The 19,169-nt window shown below is 48.3% G+C and overlaps 2 protein-coding genes across 3 annotated transcripts in view; one reads left to right on the top strand and one right to left on the bottom strand.

Moving 5' to 3' along the window:
* The window catches only part of LOC135197261 (nuclear pore complex protein Nup85-like), a 57,247-nt gene extending 52,444 nt beyond the window's left edge, over positions 1 to 4,803 (top strand). Inside the window, exon 15 of the mRNA XM_064224359.1 lies at positions 4,588 to 4,803. Within this exon, the coding sequence (XP_064080429.1) occupies positions 4,588 to 4,717 (130 nt within the window). The 3' untranslated portion in view covers positions 4,718 to 4,803. The remainder of the gene's footprint in view (positions 1 to 4,587) is intronic.
* LOC135197262 (facilitated trehalose transporter Tret1-like) overlaps positions 1 to 19,169 on the bottom strand; it is a 56,954-nt gene that overhangs the window by 15,894 nt on the left and 21,891 nt on the right. The window lies entirely within an intron of this gene.

Here is a 19,169-nt window from a genome sequence, read left to right as displayed (position 1 = left end):
CTCGACGCGACAGAGAGCCTAGCAGGTCACCCGTCCGCCTGCTCCCGATGGGACCGGGCGGAGACGGGATGACCAGCGGCAGCTCGCCTGACGCTAGAGATCGGTCTCGACGTTCTCAGCCGAGGCAATCGCCCCAGGCGAGCGGCAGGGCTAGGCCTGCTGCTCGGACCGTCACCCGCGTGTTGACGATCAGCAGCAGCCCTCCACGCACGCTGGTCCTGCCAGCGAGGCGAGGGGGGAGCGTCAGGTCTGCCTCTCCCGTACCTTCAACCTCCTCGGGCTATACCGGGAGGAGCGATCACGAGAGGTGCGCCGCTCGTGACCCAGCTATGACGCCGTATGGACCAGGCACGGTTCCAGGACCGACCAGGACATACGCGCAAGTAGCTGGAGGCGACCGTCAGGGGTCTGCCGCTGTTCCTCCTTCTGAAGGAGGAGTATCTCGGGATCTGTTCTTGTTGGAGGGACTGGACGGTCCTACTCCGCAAGACACGGTTTTACTCCCGAGATACAGAGGAACAATTTGCAGAAGTCATTAAGCTGATTCGTCAGCATAATGACCTTGCGGAAGGATTGCCGCTCCCACCAGCAGAGCCACGTCTCTGCTCGAGTCGGTTTTGGGGCCCGAGAGGGAACCCAAACCGACGGTGGGTCTGCCGCGATCGGAACTTGCCGATTCTGTCTCGAACCAGAGTCTCTCGTCTCCGGACAAGAAGGCTCTCTCAGTTCTGGCCGGTCGATCAAGCTACTTCCACCTCCTCTACTGCGACAGCGGCGTTTCTACGTGTCTTCGGACACCGTATTTAAATACTCCTTCGGTCCTCCTGAGAGGTTTCGACCTCGACGAGGACTGGAATGAGTCGGAGGACGGTATCGGCTCTCTCCTGTCAGGTGTCGATCAGCCCCACCCAGACGACGTTCACAGTGGCGGCAGACCCTTACCTACAGTGGGAGTTCGTAACCTCCGCGGGAAAACGTTTTCTCCTGACGATACGTTTTCCCAGACTCTGAGAGGCCATCGCCTTGCGGCGATGGCTGTTCCTACTCTTCTCCAACTGCTAGTTCCACTGGGAAGGCGAGCGAGTATCCAATTCCTCCCCCATTCCCTCTCTCCATTACGGTTACGAGGGAAAGGGGTGGAGGGATCATACAGAGATTTTCTCTGTAGGATCCCACGTTCGTGACTGCTGCGTAACCGGGGGGACCTTAGGGGGTCCTACCTGAACGTAAGCCCCGCCCAGATCGTTGAGGCGGAATCCTGCACCATTCTCGATTTCTACGGGAATCGAGAGGACCACCAGCCGATATCGTTTGACGAATTCGGTGGGGGTTTTCCGCAGACTGCTTAGAATTCTACGGAATTTCTAACGCATTCAGTGTTCGAGTTTTACGATCTCCAAACACTTACGCGAGACCACGGTCCAAAGTGAGCGAGACGAGAATCCCGATATACACGATAATCGGGAACCTCGCCTGTGCTCGAATTCCTGGAATTTCTAGCATTGGGAAGAAGACTGCTGCTGAAGAAACTATCTCACAGTAGGCGACCAACCTGGACTAGAGAAGATCGGACGGGAATATCCAGTTGGCTTGAACTATCGTCTTAGTATTCTGTTCACCAGTTGAAGCTTTCCTTCGAGGAGATTCTCCTTCACTCTCTTTGATAGGAGAACGGAAGGTGGCGATCTCCAATCCTTATTTTGTTTTCTTGAGGAAAGAATTTATTTATGGAGATCGTTGTTCAGAATCCTACAAATATACTACGATAATTAACCTCGCGACATGATTCTACTAAGCAGTTGAATTGTCCGAGGGGTAGGCGCATATCCTAGTTAAACTACGGATTGCGACTTATAAGAGAAGTATTCTAATTGAACTGCAACTCGGGGTTGCCTGCAACCTCCCAGGAGTTTTTCAGTTTCAATTTTATATACTTATGGTTTTGTCACGACAACACCATTTCAACTGTTATATTTACCGAAATTCGTTTCGCCTAAATATAATATTGGTCGAGCATATCTTTTATGCTCGGTAGTTCTAGCCGAACGCATTCCTTCGTGGAATAATGGATTACCTGCAACTCAGGATGACGAGTCAGCGAGAGCTCAGGCTCAACTACTGCGTATTGAACTGCCTGATAGCAGCTCAGTATCAGCTGGGCCTCCGATATGCACGGTCATGTATGTCTCTCTCTGCCCTTGCTTGATTGACTACCGAACCGTATCTCTGCCCAACAATCATGGACTTAGGTCTCTGATTAACGGGGATTCTCGCAATAATGAGGACCCATCTACTGCTGTGACGCTAGATTCCATCGCCTTTTCGACATTGCGAGAATTTTCAACAGAGATATCTCTTGGACTCTTTCATCTTTCTGTTTACCGCACGGTAACAGAAGTCTGTACAAGTCTCCCGCTGCATCGCACTGCGATAATGCGAATGATTTTGCAGACATCTGAGTTTGTCTTCAGAATACTCTTATTCGTAGGTGTACAATTGTTCATTGTTCAACCGAATTACGAGATTTGTTAGAAGACATCGCCTACTCTCCGACCTGACAGCTCTACTCCCAAATGTTCAGCCCACGAGAAGCATTCTTCAGGCGGCTTTTCCCCTGTGTTTTCATTACTGAAGAACGCCCCGCTTTCATTGCAACTACGACTTCTCACCGACAGCAATGAAATAGCGGTTAGCGTTTTCAGTCATTTGTAAGCACAGGTTATGAATCTTGAGAATCCTTCTCTCGATTCATCTGTGAAGACGTAGGTTGCATTCAAGATCTACCTTCGTCTTCAACGGTAACATAGTGTTGTTTCTCCTTAGCTGAGATTCAACAACCATGAGATGTTTTACCTTCAGGGACCTCGGTCTCTAGAAGGCAATTGACTTTCGCCTGTTGGGCACATGCCTTAAGAGAATCATCACCTCGCTGTCCGGCATTGTACAAACAAATACATTAATTTTGTTTTGGTCTCTCGCATAACCCTTTAAAAGGCGAAAGGTCACGTGACTTACTCGGATGCTTTTGACAACTTGCCTCCTACCGACGCAGTCAGTCGGCAGCTGTCAGAGCGGCCGAGTCAGTTACGAACTACGCTGTTGACTTAGTTCGGTTTTTGTTACAGAGCAATCATTACTTCGTTTTAATAGCTTGTCACAGTACCCATACCATTGACACCCACCATGGAGTGTCGGTGTCCTATCCACTACCGAGAAAACTTCGCTGCATGGGGATAGGAGGATGCGAGAGACTTCGTGGCAAACGGACAGACCAGTATGGGTACTGGACATCACCGAAGTATAGAGAGGGATAGGTCATGCGACTATTTCCTTCTTTTCCTCTGAGGAAACTGAATGACTTCTCCTGCGAAGTCAAGCATCCAGGGGATGGGGATCCGTGACGCTCGATTTCGTACCGAACTTCGTAGCGAAGACTCAGAACCTTCGGTCCCTGACGATTGGTTCGAGTCGTTCACAATCCCCTCCCTAATGGACTTCACCGCCTTCGATGCGAAGGAGATGCTGCCTTGTCCGCAAGAACTTCTCCGTGGCGCAGGTACTGAAGGTAGGGTCTGGTCAACCAGACCACATGCCCTTCCTTCTACCTTCGGGATATTGCCCACACAGGTCCTTGGTATCTTTTTTCCTTGGGACCCGTGGTGGCTGCTCAACACGTTGTGTAGCGAACCCAGACCCTCGCAGGCTGAACGCATCGAGTCTGGTGTGACCATAAGAATGGATGAGTGAATGAGAGTGTGACTGGCTCCTCTTCCCATCTTTTTCTTCCCCTCTACCTGTGGTTAGAGGGACACGGTCGTCACCCTGCTGGATAAGGACAAGATGCAGGTGAGCTACTCAACAGAGCCCCATCCTATCCCTTTCACTAGGGAAAGGAGCGTATATCCACCACTTCCTCCAACAAGGGGGAGGAAGTGGATGCCAGCTTGAGACAAACCATACTTTATGTTGCCTCTTGCAAACAGGAACAAGTTCTTGCTTGCTGGTACGAAGAGATACGCTTGCCTCTCTCTTAGTACTCGGCCCAGAGGTCTGACCATTGATCCTGCGGTGCACACCCCCCCGATCAATCGGACAGAGGCTTGGATCCCTCCCTCGCTCTTACGACCAGGGAGGCATTCCAGGGATGGACGAACACCATCTGTTCATCAAAGACTCAGATTCCTCCCACCACCAAGAAGTGAGTCTTCCTATTGTTAAAGGACCGATGGTTTGTATTACGTATCGGAACAAATGACAATTTGTCGAAAATTGCATTTTTCCTAACTATACAAACCTGAGGTCCTTTACATATAGTCCCTCCTCATGCCACCCCTCACTCTGCGTATTTTGCATGGGCCAAAAGCAAAAGTGATTTGTTTACCTCCCAGTCGCGCGGCGCGCGACTGTCGGACAAGCAGTTAACTACCGTTCTCCCCTTGTTCGAAGCTTACGACCGTTCCAGCTGCCGCTAGCTACTTCCTATTGTTAAAGGACCTCAGGTTTGTATAGTTAGGAAAAATGCAATTTTTGACAAATTGTCATTTTTCTTTTGTCATTTTTATTACATTTGGTTTCTCTAATTTTCAGCTTGGATAATCCTATGGAAACAGAAGCAGCAAAAGCAGCATTTTCTCATAAAGAGAAGGAGATAAGATTAGCGCTCTCAAATAACTTAGCGCGAGCCATTATTCACGAGGGAACTCTTATTGAAGACTGACTTGCTTTATAATTAGAGTATGATGTAAGATCTTTTATATGTATATTTTTTTTGTACTTGATGAGTGATGACAAACATGATTTAGCACTCATTGATCATAGTATAATAATAAAACTATTCGTTATCTGAAACCTTGGAAAATGTGTGTATACTGATCTGTTGAAAACTTTTATCATGTGGAAGTTGCTAACGAAAAGAGGTTCATGTTAATGTTTACAGTACCTTCCTCAATCATCACAATGCCTGGCTTTAATACTACAAAAAGAGTACATTGAGTGGTGGCAGGCATACAGAAAAAGTCATTGTACCGAGTGTAAGTGAACCAAATAGCTTAAGTTTCTACAATAAAACTAGCGTTTATTCAAACCTATTAATCATATAATAGCCTTTAACTCTGTAGAATATATCTAAAGAACAAAAAAAATGGTTCAAGTGGACATGCCTGATCATGTAGAATATATCTAAAGAACAAAGAAAATGGTTCAAGTGGACATGCCTAACCAACTCCCAGATCAATACGAAAACAGAGTTTGTATTAAAAACCACTAATCATTAAATATCCTGAATCACCATTTAGAAGGAGGGGATAATAGATAAAGATGTACCTGTCAGAAGTTCATTCAAGACCCAAGGAAAACTAATGGCGAGTTGGCCAGGGTAAATCCAAAAAAAACTTCAGGCAGCAGAAGAATCTCCTGATGATGGGCTCATCCATTTGTTTCTATGAGAATGCAAAAATTCTTCATGTTTATGGATTACTGTACCTTCAGTAAAAGTTGATCCAGTCACGTTTTTCTGCAGCTGCCATGCTGTCAACTTGTCTACACTTTGCTGGACTGTATATATGGCAGTTGCTGACTTTTCTGTTTCACTGATCCTTTTGCAAAGGATGATATGTGTAGACTGATTGGAGCTCTGGTTGGTGCAATGCAGTCAGTCCTCTGCAATCCCCTTGGGTACCTTGAGTTCCATATCGTCTGTTTCTACTGCGATACTATAAGGTATCCTCAGGAGACTGAGATGTTGAAGGTGCAGCGAGTGCATTAGTTCGCAAGAGTGCTCATGACCGATCACTGTCTTCTCACGAGAGGAGGACCTACCTTGGCTCTTCTGTGCACTGCTCATGATGCCCCTGCATAGGAGAGAGACCTTGCCTGCCTATTTTGGCATGTAGGCTAGCCTGGCTAATTCTGCTTCTTGCTCTAAGCCCAAAAATGAGAAGGCAGCCATTTGGTCCCCCTTGATGTTTTTGGATTGTGACACTCGGCCTCAGCCAAGGGGCATCCTCCCTCAGTCAGCATCAAATAGGATGAAAACTGGAGCATCGTACAAGTTCAAAAGTTGGGCATGTGTTGGAGAGACCAAAAAATATAAAAGGTACAAGGTAATGCAGCTATAAGACCGAAAGGTACTTTCCAAGGAACTTTAGTATCGTCTATAATCCTTGGCTGTGGGCACACTGTACAATGTACCCCATAAAGGGTTCATTGCAATTCTGTTCACATATATATTTCTGATTTATGTATATATAATGAAGTTCTTTGTCTTGCTCCCAATTATCTTTTCACCAGTTTCATAACAGTCCAAACTCAGTGACAGAACCCAATTTAAAGATAGAATTTGGCAAGTGACGAAATAACAATAAAAAGAGAGACGAATTTTGAATTTAAATATAATTAATATTTTGTATAATATAAAATTTATTTCAGCTGTTTCATTATTTAGGAATATGGTAATATAAATAAAATTTTTTCTAAAATATATCTTAAGAGTTAAATTACATTTTCATACAATCAACTACCTGTCAGATATACATAGCTAAGACTCCGTCGTCCCCGACAGAAATTCAATTCGCGCCACTCGCTACAGGTAGGTCAGGTGATCTACCGGCCTGCCCTGGGCGGCAGGACTAGGAACCATTCCCGTTTTCTACTCATATATTTTCTGTCGCCGGTGGTATCAACATCGTTGCTGCCACCTCTTGACTGGAATTCGCTTTTCTAGATAATTGAATCATCTTTTGTGGGACTTTTGGTGACGTACCTGGATCGTTTGTTTTGGCATTCGCTACTGTGGACTGGATTTGGACTTGCTTTTGATTTTTCTTCAAGAATGTCTGATTCAAGTGGTTGTGTGAGAATGTGTGTGAATGTATTGGCTGCAAGGTGAGGATACCGAAAGCTTCGGTTGATCCTCACACTGTATGTCGCAATGTAGGGGTTTTGATTGTTCTATTTCTAACACTGTCATGAGTGTGAGAGGTTGAATGTTGAGGAATGGAAGACTCTAACTTCTTACTTGAAGAAGTTAGAAAGGGATAGAGTCAGAAGGGCTGCATTCAGATTCGGCCTCGGAAATTGCTGAACTGAAAGCTACTCTTCACAGGATGAGATCCAAATGGCTACCATGAAAGGTAAGGACTGTGAAAGTGATTATAGTGAAGTGAGTGTCCCCAGTGTTGTGGAGGGGGCGTCTGACCGTCTCTGCGACGCTCCCAGGCCTAGACCTCTTCCAAGCTCCCAAGCCCAGAGGAGAACGGAAAGTCGAAAGCCGTACGGAGGTTGTGGAGAATTCCCCCCGGTCAGGCGTCCCTTCAGCAGGTGCTGTATATAGACAGACTGCTCAGGACCGCTATCGGAAAAGCGTCCTCAGAGTGCTTCTCTTCGTCCGCTTCTCCCTCTCCTAAACGAGGGTGGAAGGATTCGGACTTGTCCAGGCCCCTGAAAAGGCACTGGAGAGATCCTGTGTTGGATTCAAGCCCAGAACGCTTTTCGGAAGAAGCGCCTCCTTCCATCAAGAAGGCGAAGAGGGTTTTGACGTCCCATGATGTGGGCAAACTCCTTTGAGGTCTCCCTCTCCCGTTCAAAGAAGACGCAGGAGAGGCTTCCAAGAGGATCATTTTGGCGGTGCAGGAACAGCTATCCGCCTTGGTAGGAGTCCTTTCGAAGGATCCTCCTCGTAAGAAAGACGTGAGACTGCCGGTCAAGAAGACTCGTCTTCCTTCTCCCGCCAGGAGTGAGGCTCCTGTGGGACGGAGTCTTTTGAGATTTACTCGGATAGAGAGACTTTGGACGATTTTGATTCGCCAGAGCGCGTCGCGCCAGTCAAGCGCGAGGCGTCCTACAGACGAGAACGTCTTCTAGGATTAGAGCGTCAGACAAGCGAGAAACGCTTTACAGGCGCGAGGGATATTCCCAGATGGGATACGTCTGCCAGACCAGCAGCTTCAGCCGAGCGCGAGGTAACAACCAGGCGTGAGGATTCAGCCAAGCGTGAGGCGCCAGACAAGCATCTGACATACAAGGATGTGGCACCAGAAAGGCGCGAGACTCCAACCAGGTGCGAGAGCTTTGAGAGGGGCGAGACACCAGTCAGGCGCGAGGCGCCAGCCAAGCGCGAGGAGTCAGCCAGGCCGAGACTCCCCGCCAGGTGCGAGGATCCTGCCAGGCGCGAGGCGCCAGCCAGCGGCGAGGAGTCAGCCAGGCGCGAGGACGCCAGCCAGCGCGAGGCGCCAGCCAGCGCGAGGCGCCAGCCAGGCGCGAGCGCGCCAGCCAAAGCGAAGAGCCAGCCAAGTACGAAGAGCCAGCCAAGCATAGGAGCTCTTAATACTTATCTTAGACCCCTCTCCTATTAGGAGTTTCTAGTTTGTCCCCGTAGAGAGAGTTTTGGGCAGAAGACCCGGAACGGGAAGTGGCCTCTCCTGCTGATCCGATTTATTTTGGAAGAGGACTCAGAGGACGAGTCTCACGGCAAAGAAGGACTGTCTAACTACAAAGTTTTGACAGCTCTCCTACTCCAGGAATACGGAGATGCATTGATCCCTGCCGCTCCTCCTTCGCCTCGTTCACTTTTTTCATGCTCTAAGACGCCGAAATCGTCGGCTTTCTTGAAGATGAGACCGACGATTTCTATGAAGAGAGCTCTGCAATCGCTGGATAGCTGGATGCTAACCAAGAAAGAGCTAGTAAGGACAGTGTTTTGCATGCCTCCCGCTAGACTTACGGGCAAGAGAGGGATTTGGTACCAGACTGGGGAGAATATGGGTCTCACGACTCCCAGCTTCAAGCCTGGGAAGCTGACCTTTTCCATGTCTGGTAGATGCATCCAGGAGACATAGCCTTCACACTGCTAGATTACTTGGGGTCTTTCAGAGTTGGCTCATCTCCTCAAGGGACTTTTTCACATATAGAAGTCTTTAAAAAAAAAACCTTCCTAGATTGGTCCCTTGGGGTGATGTCCAAGAAGGCTCATGCCCCTGAAGGGCTAGAACCGGACGTACTCCTTGCAATTTTGTCCTGTATTGACAAGGCGGTACAGGACGGCTCAGGGGAAAGTTTCTTCCTATTTGAGGAGCAGGTCTCTTGAAGAAGAGATCTGTTTTTAGCGCTTTCTTGACGAAAGCAGTATCCATTCGCAAAGAGCAGCCTTGTTATTCGCCCCTAGGTCTGATTTTCTGTTCCCTTCACAGTTGGTGAGGGATATTTCCCGATCTCTGACGGAGAAAGCGACACAGGATCTTCTCCTGCAATCTTCCAGGAAGAAGAGACCAGTGATGGTGGGAGAAAAGAAAGGGGTGTCTACTCCTGTTCGGCCCTTTGAGGGAGGCCCTCCCGCTAGAGTTACCGCTAAAAAGGAAAACGACCGAGAAGAGAGGTCGAGCTCGTTCCGCCCCTTTAAAAGGGGAAAGTGAAGTGGCGCTCCTCCAAACACCAGTAGGTGCCAGGCTCCGGGGATTTGCGGAAGCCTGGACTCTCATAGACACAGACGCTTGGTCGATGTCGGTGCTTCAGAAGGGATACCTCATTCCTTTCCTGGACAATCCTCCCCTGACGTCAACTCCGAGGGAATTGTCCGCCAATTACAAGGACCCTGTGTTGAAAGATACTCTTCAACAAATGGTGGATCAGATGTGGGGACAGAGAGCTATAGAACTAGTGCTGGATCAAAGCTCCCCAGGGTTTTACAATCGTCTTTTCTTGGTTGCGAAAGCCTCGGGGGGCTGGAGACCAGTTCTGGATGTCAGCGCTCTGAACAAGTTTGTTCAGAAACAGAAGTTCTCCATGGAAACCTCTGCTTCAGTCCTTGCGGCTCTTCGCCAAGGGGATTGGATGGTGTCTCTGGATCTCCAGGACGCCTATCACGTCCCGATCCATCCTTCGTCGAAGAAGTACCTCCGTTTCATGACGGGGGGAAGGGGAAGGATCTTCCAATTCAGAGCCTTGTGTTTCGGCCTGTCTACGGCGCTCAGGGTTTTCACGAGCCTTATGAAAAATAAAAAAGTGGCGAGATGGCTTCATCTGAAAGGAATCAGTATATCTCTGTACCTAGACGACTGGCTTATCAGAGCAAAGTCAGAGAAACAGTGTTTGGAGGACCTGACTGTGACACTAAACCTGATAAAGACCTTAGGATTACTCGTGAACCTCGAGAAGTCCCAACTGATCCCCAGCCAGAACTTGGTCTATCTGGGGATTCGGATGGATCTCGGGGTTTTCGAGTATTTCCTTCTCAAGAGAGACTAACGAGAGGTTTAGAAAAAGTCTCTCTCTTGCCTAAGGAAGGAACGTACTTCGGCGAGGGAATGGTTGAGCCTGTTAGGGACCCTTTCCTCGCTCGAACAGTTCTTTCATCTAGGAAGACTTCATCTCCGTCCTCTTCAGTTCTTCCTCAGAAGTTCGTGGAACATGAAGACAGGACTCCTCTCGGACAGTTTTTCCCATTCCAGATCTGATGAAACGCCATTTTAGAATGGTGGTTACTCCCACTGAGGGAAAACAAGGGTACTTCCCTGGAAATACAGAGCCCAAACCTTGTATTGTTTTCCGACGCGTCGAAAAAGTTGGGGAGCAACTTTGGGAAAGAGAGAGGTGTCCAGGCACTTGGAATGCTCTTCAAGTGTCCTGGCACATAAACTGCAAAGAACTGTTGGCTGTACACCTAGCTCTAAAGAGCTTCGAACCGTTAGTGAGCAACAAAATAGTACAAGTGAATGCGGACAATACAACCCCTCTGGCATACATTCGGAAGCAAGGAGGTACTCACTCGTATGCCCTTTACGAACTCGCAAGAGACCTGCTGTTGTGGACATCGCAAAGGAACATCTCTCTATTGACGAGGTTCGTTCAGGGAGTAAGGAACGTGAGAGCGGACAGGCTGAGCAGGAGGAACCAGGTCCTTCATACGAATAGACCCTCCACTCAGACGTTTGCCGCAATCTCTGGTCTCTTTGGGGGACTCATGTCGACCTCTTTGCCACGTTCCTCTCGAAGAGACTGGAAGTCTTCTGTTCAGTAGTGGAAGACCCCAGAGCTCTAGCAGTAGAACGCCTTCTGCTAGATTGGTCTCAGGTAGACGTTTATGCATTTCCCCATTCAAGATTCTGGGGCAAGTGCTCAGGAAGTTTGTGACTTCAAAGGGGACAAGAAGACCCTGATAGCCCCTTTTGCCAGCTCAAGAGTGGTTCCCAGAGGTACTGGAGTGATAGTAGACTTTTCCCCAGATCCCTTCCACAAAGGAAGGATCTTCTCAGACAAACCACACTTCGAGAGGTTTCATCAAACCTCCCGCTCTCGCTCTGACTGCCTTTCGACTATCGAAAGAACTTGTCAGAGCGAGATGCTTTTCTAGCAAAGCAGCAAGCTCGATCGCTAGAGCCCGGAGAAACTTCCACTATCCTGGGTTTACCAATCCAAGTGGGAAGTTTTTAGAAGGGGTGTAAGTCGAAGAAGTTGTCCTCCTCCAGTACCTCTGTAACAGAAATAGCTGATTTTCTGTTATTTCTGAGAGAAGAATCGCGTCTCTCCGTAGCCACGATAAAGGGCTATAGGAGTATGCTATCGGCCGTCTTTAGGTAATAGAGGCCTAGATTTGGGAAACGATAAAGATCTACATGATCTGATTAGGTCTTTTGAGGACCAAGAAGTCTAAGATTACTTCTCCCCCTAACTGGAATCTAGAACGTAGTGCTGAAGTTCTTGTCTTCAGAGAGATTGAAACCCCTACATTTGGCCTCGTTTCGTGATATAACGAGAAAATGATTTATTTCTTTTGTCACTGGCGACGGCGAAAAGAGTTAGTGAACTGCAAGTCCCTTAGTGACAAAGTCGGGTTCAATATAGATCAGCCACTGTTCCTCAAGGAATTATTCTTGGCGAAGAATGAAAATCCTTCGAATCCCTGGCGAGAAACTTCGAGGTAAAAGGATTATTGGGTCTCGTCGGCAGGGAACCGGAGAGTCTCTTGCCCAGTAGGGCGTTTAAAGTTTTACTTACGAAAAAGGAACAGTTGGAGGTTCTAGACAAGGTCTTTGGTGCTCAGTGAAGGATCCATCAAGACCTATGTCTAAGAATGCTTTAGCCTTTTGTCAGGAACGTAATTACGGACGCTCATAAGGCTTGCACGGATGATTTCTTTAAAACTCCTGAGAGTAAGAGCTCATGAAGTGAGAGCAGTGGCGACGTCTCTCTCTTTTCAGAGAAATATGTCACTGAAGAATATCTTGGAAGCGACATATTGGAGATGTAATTCTGTGTTTGCTTCTCACTATTTGAAGGACGTGCGTGTGACCTATGAAAAATGTTTTTTCCTTAGGTCCTTTTGTGTCTGCAGGCACAATCCTGTAACAGGTAGCTGACAACAATCCTTAATTTTTTACTACTTAAGTCTATAGATGTTCTAGACTTTCTGCTGAACAAGTGCAGATACCGCACAGGCGGCCAGTCACTTCCATTCAGTAAGGAACTCTTGTGATATCTTTTAGTAGATGAGTATCTTTTTTTTTTTAAACATTATTGTGTGCGTGTGCAATTTGGCTTGAGTTATGGTTGTTGCGAAGAGTTGGGGATAACTCGGAGCAATTTGTTTTTTAATACTAACATGGTGGTTAGGATCAGGTGGTCGGATTGGTTGTGTGCTCCTTAATAAGGTGTGTTGTCATATAAGTGGATCAGCACCCATTGACAAGTCCTTTCAGGCTCTGCCGAGTAAGTGGATAAGACCCCTTCTTCGGCAGACCCACAAGAATTCTTGGCCATAGATCACATATCTCGCTAAAGTTTCTTGAGGTGATGCAGACTACGGGGCAAACACCCACGAAGTCTACCACCTATCAGGTAGGAAACCAAGGTTTTTATTTATACCTACAACAGATGTTTTTTACCCTGTCTATTCCAGTAGTAGCTGTCTCTTACCCTCACACCGAAGGGTGCCAATCAGCTATGTAATATCTGACAGGTAAGTTGATTGTATGAAAATGATATTGTTATAATACAATAAAGTTTCATACATACTTACCTGGCAGATATATACGATTAGGGCCCACCCAGCCTCCCGCCAAGGAGACAGGTGGAAGAGAAAATATATGAGTAGAAAACGGGAATGGTTCCTAGTCCTGCCGCCCAGGGCAGGCCGGTAGATCACCTGACCTACCTGTAGCGAGTGGCGCGAAATTTGAATTTCTGTCGGGGACGACGGAGTCTTAGCTATGTATATATCTGCCAGGTAAGTATGTATGAAACTTTATTGTATTATAACAATATCATTTAACAACCAACAATTTTTCACTTCAAAATATGATGTGTAAAAGTAACCAATTATAGTAACAGAGAATATGTTATTGTTATTATACAATTAAGTTTGTTCATACTTACCTGGCAGATATATATATAGCTGTATTTTTCTGACGCCGACAGAAATTTCAAAACTCGCGGCACACGCAGTGGGCGGCCAGGTGTAGTACCCATTCCCGCCGCTGGGAGGCGGATATCAGGAACCATTCCCATTTTCTATTCATATTTTTATTAATGCCACTGTCTCCTGAGGGGAGGAGGGCGGGCACTTTAATTATATATATCTGCCAGGTAAGTATGAACAAACTTAATTGTATAATAACAATAACATTTTGTTCATGCCACTTACCTGACAGATATATTATATAGCTGAATCACACCTTCGGCATGGTGGGGAAAGACAGAATAGGATTTTTGGGAAACTAAAATTAAGTAGATGATATACATCTTGGTTCCTTACCTGTTTGCAAAGTAGACTATGTGATTACTGTCACGTAAGGCTGCTTTTGCTTAATACAGAGTTGCCAGCCAGGTGGAGACCTGTAGTGCTGGTGCGCTCTGGATGATCTGCCAACGGGTGCGAGACCTCAGCGTGACAAGATCATCGAGGCCATACAAATGAGGCAACGAAGCAACTGACCACCACCTGACCAACTATACACAAACCCCTTAAAACTAGCTAACGGATGGGAGATCTTCACATAAGACTCACCACAACCTAAAAAACACAACAACCTAACTTAACCTAACTAAGAATAGGGAAAGAGCTACTTCCGGACCCCAATACTGTGTCCGCAGAAACGTATGGCCCCAGTGCCATTGCAATCGTCATAGATCGTTCTCACATCCCTTAGGTAATGTGAGGCGAAGACGGAGTTGCTCCTCCAGAAGGTACAATCGAGGATGTCCTTGATTGACATGTTCTTCTGGAAGGCAAGAGAGGTAGCGACGGCTCGTACTTCGTGCGCTTTTAACTCGGAAGAGGCTCAAATCAGTCTTCTGAAAAGATGAATGAGCCTCCCGAATGGTGTCCCTTAAAAAGAAAGCCACTGCATTCTTGATAAAGGTAACTCTGGCCTCTTCACAGAGCACCAGAGGTTACCTGAGGGACCTCTAACCTCTTTAGTTCTATGCACGTAGAACTTGAGAGCCCTTACCGGGCAAAGGACTCTCTCTGGTTCTTGGCCCACTAGACTTGACATACCTTTGATCTCAAAAGTCTTCGGCCAAGGGTTCGAAGGATTTTCATTCTTTGCCAAGAAAGATGGGTTTCAACGAGCAGACAGCATTGTCCCCTTTGAAGCCCATTAACTTGCTAAACGCTTGAATTTCACTAACTCTCTTAGCCGTCGCAAGAGAAGTTAGGAAAAGAGCCTTCCTTGTCAGATTCCGAAGAGACGCTGTCTGAAGCGGTTCGAAAGTGTCCGACATCAGGAATTTCAGGACTACGTCAAGGTTCCATGATGGAGGTCTCGTTTGAGGAACCTTCAAGGTCTCGAAAGACTTCAAAAGGTCATGAAGATCCTTGTTGTCAGACAGGTCTAGGCCTCTGTGCCTAAAAACCGCTGACAACATACTTTTGTATCCCTTGATGGTAGGGACCGCTAATTTCTGCACATTTCTGAGAAATAGCAGAAAATCAGCTATCTGGTTCACAGAGGTCGAGGAAGAGGAAACTCCCTCCTTTTTACACCATGCCCTGAAGGAAGCCCCCCCCCCCCCACTTCGACTGGTAGACAGCTCTTGTTGGAAAGCACGTCTCCGCCCTGTTGCTATTGCTCTCGCAGCTGCCTTCGAAAAACCTCTCGCTCTGGCCAACTTTTCGATAGTCTGAACGCAGTCAGACTCAGAGCGGAGAGGTTTTTGTGAAACCTTTCGAAGTGAGGCTGTTTGAGTAGATCTTTCCTCCAGGGCAATGTCCTTGGAAAGTCTACCAGGAAAGACATGACCTCTGTGAACCATTCCCTGCTGGCCACATCGGAGCGATCAGGGTGAGCCTTGTCCCTTCCGAGGCCGCAAACTTCCTCATGACTTCCCCCAGAATCTTGAATGGTGGGAAGTCATAAAGGTCCGGCCCGTCCAATTCCAACCAAAAGCCAACGCGTCCACTGCGATTGCTTCTGGATCCAGGACCGGGGAGCAGTAAAGAGGAAGTCTCTTGTTCCTTGACGTTGCGAATAAGTCGACCAGTGGACGTCCCCACAGCGTCCACAGGTCTCGACAAACGTCCTCGTGCAAGGTCCATTCCGTCGGAAGGACTTGGTCCCGACGACTGAGGAGGTCTGCCCTGACGTTTTGCACACCTGCAATGAATCTCGTCAGGATCGTTACCTCTTTCCTTTTTGCCCACAGCAGAATCTCTCTCGCTAGGGAGTACAACGCTCTGGAGTGTGTACCTCCCTGGTTTTTTAAAATAAGCGAGTGCTGTGGTATTGTCCGAGTTTATCTGAACAACCTTGTTCTCCAAACTCTTCTCGAAGAACTGCAGGGACAGAAACACTGCTGCCAGTTCTTTTACATTTATATGCCAGGCTACCTGTTCCCCTCTCCAGGAGCCTGACACTTCCTTCCCCCCTAGCGTTGCTCCCCATCCTGTGATGGAAGCGTCTGAGAACAACACTAGGTCGGGGCTCAAAAGACTTAGGGACACACCCTCTTGCAGTTTCTGAGGGTCCAACCACCATCTTAGGTGGTTCTTGATCGGAATCGATATCCTCAATACTGCCTCGAGATCGTCTTTTGCCTTCCACTCTTCTGCCAAGAAGAATTGGAGAGGCCTGATGTGCAGTCTTCCCAAGGAAACAAACAAACCTTTCCAGCGAGGAAATGGTCCCCAGCAGACTCATCCATTCCCTCGCAGAGCAGTCTCTTTCCTTAGAAAGGCTGAGATCTTTTCTAAGCCTAGAAGCTGACGTTCCTGGGACGGAAACGCTCGAAAAGCCACTGAATCCATCTGAATCCCCAGATACACGATGGACTGTGTTGGGGTCAGATGCGACTTTTCGAGGTTGACAAGAAGTCCCAGGGACTTCGCTAAGGCTAAAGTGAACTGCAAGTCCTTCAGACACTTCTCTCTCGACGACGCTCTGATCAGCCAGTCGTCTAGATATAGGGAAACTCTTATTCCCGAAGAGTGTAGCCACCTCGCTACGTTCTTCATCACTACTGTGAACCCCACATCGGAGCCGTGGTCAGTCCGAAGCACATCGCTCTGAACTGCCAAACTTTGTTGTTCAGGACAAATCTTAGATATTTTTCTTGACAGAGGGTGGATCGGGATGTGGAAGTACGCGTCCTGCAAGTCCAAAGATACCATCCAGTCGCCCGGTCTCAACGCTCCCAGAACAGAATGAGGCGTCTCCATCGTGAATTTGATCTTTTCCACGAACAGATTGAGCCTGCTTACATCTAGAACTGGACGCCAACCTGACGACTGCTTTGGTACTAGGAGATTCTGTTGTAGAAACCTGGAGACCCCAGGTCCGCGACTTGTTCCACCGCTCTTTTGTCGATCATCTGTTGAAGGAGATCGAACAAGACTTTCTTCTTTTCTCCTTGGTAGGATGGAGAAAGGTCTCTGGGAGTCGTTAGAAACGAGGAGGAAGATCTAAAAGGGGATCTTGTACCCCTGCTCCACGATCTTGAGGGACCAAGAGTCCGTGTCTCTCTTTCTCCACGCTCCCGCAAAATATTTCAGTCTGGCTCCGACTGGTGTCTGAAGGACATGCTTTTCACTTGGAATGGTTTTGGTTTAAAAGAAGCTCTTCCTCGTGAAAACCCTCTCCCTCGAGGAGCTGCTCTCGAGGGGGGAGCCCCACGAAAGGGCTTTACTTTCTTCGGCGGACGAACTGCAGCCGAAGAAGTTGAAGGTCCGGCCGACCGTCTCGTAGACTGGGCCAAAAGATCCTGAGTAGCTTTCTCTTGTAAGCTGTTCGTCAGGTCCTTTACCCAAAGTCTGGGGGAAGAGATGGTTCGAAGAGGCGAAAACAACAAGTCCGCTTTCTGAGCTGGCGTCACTGACCGAGCTGTGAATTGCACAGCAAAGCTCTCTTTTTTAACAAAGCTGTCCCGAAGTGAGATACTATCTCTTCCGAACCATCCCTGACGGCTTTGTCCATACATGCTAACACGCTGGACAGCTCCCCCAGACTAAGAGATTCTGGGCTTCTCGCTTGTAAATCCAGAACTCCCAAACACCAATCAAGGAAGTTGAAGACTTCCAGCGTCCTAAGCAGACCTTTCATATGATGGTCTGTCTCCGACGCGGTCCAAGTCACTTTGGCAGAGGGTAACAGTGACCTCCTCTGTAAGTCTACAAGGCTGGAGAAATCTCCTTGAGCCGACGAAGGGATACGAACTCCCACTTCGTCCTTGGTCTTATACCAAATGCCTCCTTTTTTACCACTAAGTTTAGTAGGAGGCAAGGCGAAAGTTGTCTTGCCTTGGTCTCTCCTTCTTATCATCCAGTCTTGGAGCTTCTTGAAAGCACGTTTAGTCGATAGAGAAGTCTTCATCTCTACGAACTCCGGGATTTTCCCCGTTTTTGATGAAGAAAACTGTGAAGGAGGCGACTTGGGAGCTGCGGGCTGAAATTTGTCCTCAAAAGAAGAACGCAAAAGTCTGACTAGGACTTTGTAATCCGAGGTAGAAGGGGCTGTGGCAGGCTCATCTTCTCCCGATTCAGCTGAACTACCCAGTTCTCCTTCTTCTCTCAACAGAAGAGGAGAACGTCCGTCAGGCGAAGGCGACCTATTGGCGGGTCTTAGCAAGATCAAAGGCCCCCTATCCTTGCAAGATGCAGCCTTATCACGGCTGTCTTCTTCTTGACGCTTACTGCTCGTTGATGGCAGAGCGTCCTGAGGCGGACGAGCGTCTTCCGCGCCTTCCGCGGCAGTCTCACCTGCCCGAGAAGCGTCTTTACTTCTCTTCGCTGGCCTACGTGCCTGAGCGCGTAACAAAGTGTCTGGGGGTAAGAATTCTTGTTCAGATCCCCGAAAGCGTCTTGAAAGGAGGCCTGAACGTCCCTGGCGATTTGTTTCCCTGCCAAGCGTCCTGTCTAGCGTCCTGGAGAGCGTCCTGCCGAGCGTCCTGTGTAGCGTCCTGGCGAGCGTCCTGACAAACGTCCTGCCTAGCGTCCTGCCAAGCGTCCTGACGAACGTCCTGCCGAGCGTCCTGACGAAAGTCCTGACGAGCGTCCTGACAAGCATCCTGCCGAACGACCTGCCGAGCGTCCTTGCACCAAGCGTCTTCAAAAGCGTCCTGTCGTAACGTCCTTCTATAAGACTAAGGAACGAGAACGGCGAATCGCTGAAGGAGAAGCGATCGGCGAACGAGACGCAGGAGGCGAAGGCAACAGAGACTGCTTAGTCCTCTTTACAGGCAGACTAAGGTCCTTCCTCCGCTTAGGCTCGACTGCTGCTGGGCGAGTCCTCTGAGCCATAAGCGAGGATAGCTGGTCCTGAAGGGGACAAAAGAATGTTCTTCGTTGGAGAAGAATGAGTCGAGGAAGCAGGACTGGTCCTGTGAGAAGACGAGGGGGCGAGGGGACGCCATCCTTCCTTCTCAAAGGAACAGTTACTGTTCTCAGGTGTACGCGCCTGTGCGCGTACCCTACGTCCTCATCGGAGGAGATCCTACCTCTTTTCTGAGGCGGAAAGACATCATAAGTAAGCGTCTTCCGACGAAAGCGGCGAAAGAGGACGTGAAGCGTCCTCCGCAAGGAACGTCCTCTTTAACGGACGAGAGTCTCTCCGAGCGCTCCACCCTTGCGCGGGGAGGACGCTTCGGAGGACGAAAAGCACTCCTTCCAGACGCGTGCTCGTGCACGGTCCTTGGCAGCCTGAGTCTTTGCTACATGGTCTGCCGAAGGACGCCAGATCGGTGGG

This window comes from Macrobrachium nipponense, chromosome 18 (assembly GCF_015104395.2).
Source record: "Macrobrachium nipponense isolate FS-2020 chromosome 18, ASM1510439v2, whole genome shotgun sequence".
Classification (NCBI taxonomy): Eukaryota; Metazoa; Arthropoda; class Malacostraca; order Decapoda; family Palaemonidae; genus Macrobrachium; species Macrobrachium nipponense.
This window is presented reverse-complemented; position numbering and strand designations above follow the sequence as displayed.